Source organism: Rhinopithecus bieti, unplaced genomic scaffold, assembly GCF_001698545.2.
Source record: "Rhinopithecus bieti isolate Rb0 unplaced genomic scaffold, ASM169854v2 scaffold_7673, whole genome shotgun sequence".
Taxonomy (NCBI): Eukaryota; Metazoa; Chordata; class Mammalia; order Primates; family Cercopithecidae; genus Rhinopithecus; species Rhinopithecus bieti.
In genome coordinates, this window is record NW_016806375.1 from 4,688,545 (window position 1) to 4,697,991 (window position 9,447).

General features: G+C 45.5%; 1 protein-coding gene across 1 annotated transcript in view; it reads right to left on the minus strand.

Annotated features, from left to right (window-relative positions):
- Positions 1 to 3,672: 3,672 nt before the first annotated feature.
- Positions 3,673 to 9,447, minus strand: part of GM2A (ganglioside GM2 activator) — a 16,697-nt gene continuing 10,922 nt past the window's right edge. The window contains exons 3-4 of the mRNA XM_017875741.1: positions 5,537 to 5,719; positions 3,673 to 5,154 (exon numbers count right to left, since the gene is read on the minus strand). Coding sequence (XP_017731230.1) covers positions 4,999 to 5,154; positions 5,537 to 5,719 — 339 coding nt within the window. The 3' untranslated portion in view covers positions 3,673 to 4,998. The remainder of the gene's footprint in view (positions 5,155 to 5,536; positions 5,720 to 9,447) is intronic.

Consider the following 9,447-nt stretch of genomic DNA (forward strand, 5'->3'; position numbering starts at 1 on the left):
CTTGAACTCCTGACCCCAGATGATCCACATGGCTTGGCCTCCCAAAGTGCTGAGATTACAGGTGTGAGCCACCATACCCAATCATTACTTCTATTTCTATCGTTCCTTCTACATTTGTGATTCCATTGTGTATGGGATTCTATAGTGTATTTTGAGTCAGTGGACTATAACCCATTATTGTCATTATTTTATTGCTCAAATTGCCCAAGATTTGGCCACTGAGGGATGTTCAATTTGGTTCCTGAGTCCTTTCAATATGTCCCCCATGTTGTTGTTACCTACCATATATTTATTTTCCCAATTCTAATATACACCTAAAGGACTTCCTGAATTGCTAATTTTGCTTCTGTGAAAAATTTGCTAACTAGACTCTGGTATTTGTGTACTGTTCCTTTTCTCTTTCAAGTATCCCATCAAAATTCTATAACTTCTTATTTTTCTTGCCCACCTCCTTCAACGTGGTTGTACTATGCATTTGAAATACAGTTAAGTTCATCTGTTACTGTTTGTATTTCATTTTGAACTCTCCTCATATCCTGGTTGACTTTAATTACTTTTGGGGGCATAAGAAACATTACTATGGCTCTAAGAGTCACAGTTAAACAAAATATACTCAGATACACTCGGCAGTGTTCCATCCCTATCTCATTTATACCATTATGATTTCTCCTTTCTTTCTACTCTACACCCACCTACCATCCATAGAGTAATGGCTCATTACTTTCTGGCCAATCTTTCCTTATTTACTTTGCATAAACAAGGAGATACATGTTCTTACATCTCCTTCTTTCTTACATAAAAAGTACCACATTCTACTTTTGTACTTCGCTTTTGCATTTAATATATCTTGAAAATAACTCAATACCGATTCATAAAGATCTTCCTCATTTTTTTTTTTTTTACAGCTCAGTAATATTTCATGTGAGTATGCCATGGTGCCATGGTTTACTCAGTCTTTCTCGTGTATATGAACATGACTTTGTTTCCAATATTTGCAGTCACAGTGCTGCAATGAGTAATCTTGTGCATCCGTATATTTGTACTGTTGGAGGTGCATCTTCAAGGGAAATTCCCACAGTGGAAATGGTTGTGTCAAAGGGTAAATGCTTCTGCCATTTGTTAAGTACTGACAAATTTCCCTCCAGAAAAGTCATACTAGTTTGCATTCCCACCAACAGTGACGACAGTGTGTTTCCCTATAGCCTTGCCTAACAGAATGTGTCGTTCTTTCTTTCACCAGTCTGAGAGATGATAAATGGTATCTCAGTATTATCTCAATTTACATTTCTCTAAGGAGTTAGCTCAAATATTTCATTTTAAAGAGCCATTTTATATCTTTACATGAGTGTGTATGTTCATGTCTTTTCCCAGTTTTCTATCAAGTTTTGGTCCTTTGTCCCTTAATTTTAATTCCTTATATAGTAAGAATACTATTTGTCTATGATATAGGCTGGATAAATTTTTCTCCCAGTCATTTGATTTTATTGTGTTTTTACCAAGCATTTTTTTTCTCTTTATGTAGTCAAATGTGTCAATATTTTGTTGCCACTGGATATTTCCACCACGTTTCCTTCTGTATTTATATGGCTTCATTTTCTTTCATTTGGATCCTGGATCCACTTGGAGTTCATTCTTACATATGGTGTGAAGTATAGGTCTAACCTCAGCTTTCTCCAAGTGGCTTTCCAGTTGGCTCAGCACCATTTATTAAAAAGTCTGCTTTGACCTGTGATTGAAGATGCCACCTTTAACTTCTCATCCCCCACCCCTAAGAAACCTTAAGGAACATATGACTCAAGAGCAGAGCAGACATAAAAAGATTAACTGAGCTACTGAGATTCGGTCAAGAATGTGAACTAAAAAGCAACTGTTGAGAATAAGGCTGGAAGATCCAACAGAGGGAAACGGCTGTGGAGGTCATCGCCAGGCAAGGTGTCAGAGCCCCAGCATTGAGAATTGGTCAACTCGTGAGTGGGTAAAAATAATTCACCAACAACAGTATAGGTTTGAAAAAGCAAAGGTATTAGAAAGGAAGAATGCTGCAGAAGACTGCAGTGGGGCGCCCTGGCGAGAGGACTGAGCATACCACTGTGGATTTTTCCTTAGGGATATTTATGGACCTTAAAGCAGGACCTTAGGGTTGCACAGTCAGTTTCAGCATGGCATTCTAGAGATGTACAGAAATTTTAGTTACTTTTTTTTTTTTTTTTTTTTTGAGACAGAGTCTCTTGCTCACCCAGGCCTGGAATGCAGTGGCGCTCGATCTTCAGCGTCACTGCAAGCTCCATCCCTCCCGGTTCACGCCATTACTCCTGCCTGCAGCGTCTCCCGAGTAGCTCGTGGTGACTACAGGCCACCCGCCACCTTGCCCAGCTAAGTTTTTTTTTTTTGTATTTTTAGTAGAGATGGGGTTTCACGTGTTAGCCAGGATGGTCTCAAATCTCCTGACCTGCATGATCCACCTGCCTCGGCTCCCAAAGTGTTGGATTACAGGCATGAGCCATGGCACCCGCCAGAAATTTAGTTACTTGTAAGGTTTTTTTGGGGAAAAGAATCTGGAACCAGATGCTTGCTTTTAGGTAATAGGAAAGTCTAATTACTTCTTATTTTCCCCAGATAAGGAGTTTTGCCTCTGCATGGCCTGTTTGATAGTCACCAGGTGGTCTTTGCTCCCTTTTAAATTCCTCAGATAAAAAGATTTTGTCTCCGGGGCCTGTTCAATGGTCACCAGGTGATTTTCACCCTCCGCAGTCATGATGTGATGGAAAGCAAAATAGCAAACAAGGGAACTGGATGGCGATGAAGCAGAGACAACAAGCAAGCTCCTGCGACATAAGCAGAAGGGTCCGTCCCTGGAATCGCCTCGGCTCACCTGTACCATTCCAACAAACCCTTCCAACCAAAAGAGCCCCACCCCAAAAACACCTTTGAAATGTGATCAGTGAAATCTGGAGCCAAAGCAAGGGAGAAACTGTCAGCAAGTTAACAAGATTTATTGCTATTCCAGGCTTCAGATGAGCCCAGAACTCAGGGCTGGTGTGTGGTTCAGAAGTTGTTATGGTGTAACAGGGTGGTAGAAAAATCCAGGCAGTTTGATGTCAAGGCCACCCCCTCTTCCTTGGACCCCTGCTCCAAAAGCAGCTGCTGGTGAAGCTAACTCTTTCCCATCTGCCTCATTCACCCGACAGGACTCCAAGACTGAGGCAGGCAGCCACAGCTCACGGGTGAGAGGCTGCCCATACTTCTAGCACTGGAAGAGCCTTCTCCTTGGGACCGGACTCTATGGCTTTGGTACTGTGGAGGGAGAAATGGTGCCACAGGAGTTGTCTTAAGAGGACAAGGCATGCATGGTCTGAGATCAGAGGTTGCGAAGTGGCCACCCATGAGCCAGTCCGTTTGGGATACATCACACTGCACAGCTTTTTAAAAAAATCATTAGCTGCCAATCTTTTAAAACGGTAAGACTTCATAAAATCTGAATTTTGGCCGGGCACGGTGGCTCAAGCCTGTAATCCCAGCACTTTGGGAGGCCGAGGCGGGCGGATCACAAGGTCAGGAGATCGAGACCATCCTGGCTAACACGGTGAAACCCCGTCTCTACTAAAAAGTACAAAAAACTAGCCGGGCGAGGTGGCGGGCGCCTGTAGTCCCAGCTACTCGGGAGGCTCGGGAGGCTGAGGCAGGAGAATGGCGTGAACCCGGGAGGCGGAGCTTGCAGTGAGCTGAGATCCGGCCACTGCACTCCAGCCTCCCAGTATCTGGCAATACTGGGCCCACACCATTCTTGTGTGGCACTGACTGGTCATAGGTAGGTAGCAGTTGTCTTCACAGACTGGCTATGCACTCTCCAACTTACTCCAGTCCTTGTCACCCTTAATTATATTTCCAAGTGGAGACCAGGCCTCAGCGGCCTTGTATCAATGGGCACATGTGCTGTGACTTTCTGTATAAGAAATATTTACATTGTAATAGTATCTTTAATCAAAAAGGAAAAATCAGCTGGGCGTAGTGGCTCACAACTGTAATTCAGCACTTTCCAAGGCCAAGTGGGCAGATCATGAGGTCAAGAGATCGAGACCATCCTGACCAACACGGTGAAACCCCATCTGTACTAAAAATACAAAAATTAGCCAGGCGTGATGGTGGGCGCCTGTAGTCCAAGCTACTTGGGAGGCTGAGGCAGGAGAATCGCTTGAACCCAGGAGGCAGAGGTTGCAGTGAGCTGAGATTGCGCCACTGCACTCCAGCCTGGTGACAAAGTGAGACTCTGTCTCCAAAAAAAAAGGGAAAAGTCGAAATCAAGCCTGGAAGCAACTTGTTTCTCAAGGTTCTTGTCACTCATTTAAGTCTCTTGCTAAGCCCTGCGGGTACCTGAGTTTGTAAACAACGGAGCACCCCTAATATCTCCCCCAAGGGATTCCTCCCCCCGACACCCTACCTCTCCAGGATACACTGCACCCTAGTATTAATTGGGCAAATCTAGAAAGGAAATTAAAATTAGTCACAGAAGTTAAGGGAGGAATAGACTAAGAGCAAATACTTTCGCCCCTTCATTTAACAGGGGTTGGAGGAGAACAAAATGTTAATACTCTCACTTTGCTTTTAACTTAGTGACAAAAAAAAAAAGAGTGAGAGAGAGAAAGTTATAAAGATTCTTCAGGTCCTAAAACACTCTGGTTCCCATTCCTTAAGTGCTTTGGAAATGAACGAGGCTCTTTAGAGAGAAAGAGCGAATGTTAACCGGGATGAGTAACGTGGTCAGCCCAGCAGATGCCCTGGGCTATCAAGAACTGCCCAACTCATCCTCCCTTAGGTCAGGGCTGCTTGCCCCAGCCTAAAATATAAGTGGCACAAAATGATTTTCAGTGAGGGTAGCAGACTCATTGTAGAAAGAGGATTAAAGCGGGGCAGAGAGGGGGAGTTTGGCCTTGGCAAACACAAAACAGAGGAAAAGGGACCTTCCTCACACTGCTCCATTCTGCTGTGGCAGATGCCACGTTATATGCCCTTTAGAGAGGCAGCAATCTTGATGCAGCCCAGACGCTTCCCACTGTTGCTTAGGACGCTCTCTATGCGGTAGTTCCCGGTGGTGAGCCAACTGGGCAGCTCCAGGTGAGGCAAAACGAATTCGCTCTTGGGCAGTGAGTAGGTTCCCTGTGGGAAAGCCAGTGGACAGCCAGTCAGTGGGAGCCTACTGATGGGGTCTTTCTCCTAGAGCCACTGCTAGGATTGTAGCCATGAACTACCACCCCTCTTCCCATTCTTGAAACCACCACACAAGATTAGAGACTGCCATAGTACTGTACAGCATGGATTATTATGGAAAAAGGGCCCTGAAGATCACATATAAGTACAAGTCTCCTATTTCATAGATGGATAACTGAGGCTCCTGAAAGATAAGTGATTCCTGATAGGTCACACTGGCTTACAAATCCAGAGACATCCAGATCTGCAGGAGGAGAATGCAAAGACCCTTCTCTCCAAACCCCATCTCTTTAGCCACAGTGGTAACGCTCTCTCCTCCCTAAGTACTTACTTCTTTGAAGGGACAGTGGCAAGGAAGCCCATAGGTATGCAGGGGCTCTGGGCAGGGCTCCCCAGTAGGAATTAACATGTCAAGCACATCACAGAAGTTTTCAAAGGTACAGCTGCCAATGTAGTCTGTGCATGGGATCTTGATCCAGAGGCTAGCCACTTCCTTCTCCAGAACTAATTCCAACTGGTAAAAAAAAAAAAAGGTTTGAAAAAGGTTACAAGTATAAATTCCAGGGCAAACATACCAACTCTTCTGTCTCTTCAAAAAAGCAGCAATATAGTTTAATCATAGAATTTTTAACTGGATGAGATCTTAGAGACAGTCTGTTCCAGGAGTGGCAACACTGTGGCCCATGTGTGAGTATAGTGTATTACTGTGCCCATGGCAGACATTAATAATCAAATGTGAATTTTCCCCCTACACTGAACTATACATAGACTTAGGATTCTTTTTTTCTTGTATCATGGCTCACTGCACTCACTGCAGCCTCAACCTCCTGGGCTCAGATGATCCTCCTGCCTCAGCCTCCCATGTAGTTGGGAAACACAGGCAGGCACATGCCACCACACACAGCTCATTCTGTATTTTTTGTAGAGATGGGGTCTCACTTTGTTGCCCAGGCTGGTCTGGAACTCCTGGCCTCAAGCAATCCTTCCACCTTGCCTCCCAAAGTGCTGGGATTACAGGCGTGAGCCATCATGCCCAGTCCATAGTCTTAGAATTCTTTAGGTAGTCACTACCCATTGATTGACTCTAACACTTGCATTGAAATGCACTTGTCATCTAACTGCTAATTGGTTAACTGTGGCATTGTTTCCTGGGCTTTCCTTCTGAGCCCAGTCTTGGCCCCAGAATCCTTTTCTGCATAGGACTTCAGGTAGTTACTACCAACTGATGAGCTGGTTACCAAAATGAACCCAACTGGCTGTTCCTGGGTCACATTTTCTCTCTATAGCCACAGAAGACAGAATTAAGAACAACAGGAATGTATAGAAAGATCACCTTGGGGCTGGTATAAAATCATAGCTAGGTTACAACAGATGGAGCTACCTCAAGGAGTAGTGGGCTCCCTGACTCAGCTGGGAAAGCTACAAAAGACTCTTGTGCCTGGAGGCGAGCTGGGTGAGAAGCTCTAGAACACACCTCACACCTCCATGCTGTCGTGACTTTGCTCCCGTTTTGGAGGTTGAAGCTGACCAGGAGGAAGCGGCCAGAATTTCATGGCGGATGTCCCAGTTGTGCCGGGCACGTGCTGAACAGTCACCATGTATTAGTTGCCTCTAGTGCCAAATGAGTTGTCCTTCAGAACCATGTCCATCACCCACCAAAGGTATCAAGGTAAAATTCTAAGGAAAGAGTACTAGGAAATTAGCTTTCTCAAATATCTGATTCCTTATCGGCATTATGGCAGGAAATCACATTTTTAGGATCCCTTTCAGTTCTGACATTCTAGCATTCTAGGAATCCCAGCCTCTAGGCTCACTTTATTTGGGGCTCTGTTTCTAAGAGATAAATCCTGGATAGGCACTTATATCCTCAGAGGCTGCTGGGCTCAGGCTGGTTCCCAGGCCACAGACTCAAGTCTTCCAGATGCCCCAGATGTCAAGATACTAGCTGCCTTCCTGCCTTCCTCCAGGCCCAGAAAGAACAAAGAAGTCAGCACATCCTGTGTTCTGAGTGGACAAATTCAAATTGCTCCTCTCACTGGCCTCATCTGCTGCTAAGACATACCCATTATCTCCACCACTGGCCACACAGCACCCTCTGAGCCCTCCTCTCTCTCATCAAACCTGCTTCTACCCCGCTGCCTAGGAAAAGTCAGAGGGCCTAGGTTGGAATTCTAGTTCTGCCACTTCCTAGTTTTATTGTCCCCTTGGGTGAGTTGCTTAATCTCTCTCAGTGGCCATCCCCTTACCTTTTTTTTTTTTTTTTTTTTTGAGACAGAGTCTCACTCTGTCACCCAGGCTGGAGTATAGTAGTGCGATTTTGGCTCACTCCAAACTCTGCTTCCTGGGTTCAAGTGATTCTCCTGTCTTAGCCTCCTGAGTAGCTGAGATTACAGGCATGAGCTACCACGCCTAGCTAATGTTTTTGTATTTTTAGTAGAGATGGGGTTTTAATATGTTGGTCCGGCTGGTCGCAAACTCCTGACTTCAAATGATCCACCCGCCTCGGCCTCCCAAGGTGCTGGAATTACAGGCGTGAACCACTGCACTCAGCCTCACCTCATCTTCAAAAATGGGATATTTTAGAGTGCCCACCTCTCTCACAGGTCCCATTGAGAGGGAAATACCAGCACTTCGCACAGTGCCTGAAATCAAAAGCTTCCTCCTCCGTGACTTCTGTCCTGCCTTTTTCCTTAGCCAATACTCTCTCCTTGTGTCGCCAATACCTTAATGAGAATGTTTGAACCAGTTATGCCCTGAGCGAGAGCACGCAGCAGAGGAGGCCAGTAGGGGGACAAGTCCTGCCAGAGCTCCTCCCACCAGGCTGGAACCTGTAGGGCTGCATCTACCAGAAGGGGTAGTGCCTCCCTCATCTCTACTTCTACCCCTAGCACAGGACCAGCACGACACAAGAAGTGTACTGAACTGAAGTCAACAGAGGGTTCTAAGGCAGCAGCCACGCCTACCATTCGGAAATTACAAATGATGGCTCATTTCTTATTCTCAATCTATTTGCTACAATGACTCAGAAAAGGAGGCGGGGCGGAGTAACAAGCCCAGGCATGTATATGACTTTGAGTGCTGGGGGAGCCAAGTTATCAGGCCTGAAAGGTTGGAATAAGACAAATACAGTGACAATTTGCAATTCTCAAGGATGGGAAAACCAGGGTCCCACAGGCTGGAACTTGAGGGAGGGCTGGGCAGTGGTTATGCCAGATCCCATGGAGCAAGTGAAAAGGGAAAAGGGAGCTCCTGAGCAGGCTCCAGTCTTACCCATGGCCATGGAATCTGGGATATCTAACTTTTAAACATTGCAGCTGGGGTCAAATCCACTCAGGTCGCAGATTTGACTTTTGATTAAAGAAATTTCACTACAGCAAGATCAGAGGAAGAGAGGATGGCAGTTGCTTTCTTGGGTTTGGGCAGTCACTCTCCTCTGGGCCTCAGTGTAACAAGGGGTCGAAGCCCCATGGACCCCAAGAGTGCTCCAGGCTCATCCAGAGCTTAGTTCTGGGCAGCTCTCATAAGCGGGTCTGCTGGGCAAGGAGAGAGTTCTGGAACTGAATCTGCAGCACTCCTCTCCCCTCCCCTGCAAATACACCAAGCACTAAGTCTACCTCCCTGCCAATAAAAGCTCAGGAACCAAACCCCAAGATAAACACACCAGCCTTGTCCATGCTAACAACTAGCTTTGTGACCTGGAGCAAGTTGCAACCTTTCCTGAGACCCTTTGTCCCTCATTGTCTCTTCTCCCTAGCAAGTGGTCAGAAGAGCTTTCATCTAATAGTTGATATGCACATGTCCTGAAGAAAGAACTGAACCAAATATATATATATATATAGAAGAGAAATATTGGGGGCCAGGCATGGTGGTTCACTCCTGTAATCCCAGCACTTTGGGAGGCCAAGGTGGGCAGATCACCTGAGGTCAGGAGTTCGAGACCAGCCTGGCCAATGTGACGAAACCCCATCTCTACTAAAAATACAAAAATTAGCCAGGCGTGGTAGTGCACGCCTATAATCCCAGTTACTCTGGAGGCTGACGCAGGAGAGTCCCTTGAACCAGGAGGTGGAGGTTGCAATGAGCCAAGATTGCGCCACTGCACTCCAGTCTAGGCAACAGAGTGAAACTCCATCTCAATAAATAAATAAATAAATAAATAAATAAATAAATAAATAAATTGGGGAAAGAGAAGGAGCAGAGGGGATCTGAGGCCAATTTTTTTTTTTTTTTTTTTTTTTTTTT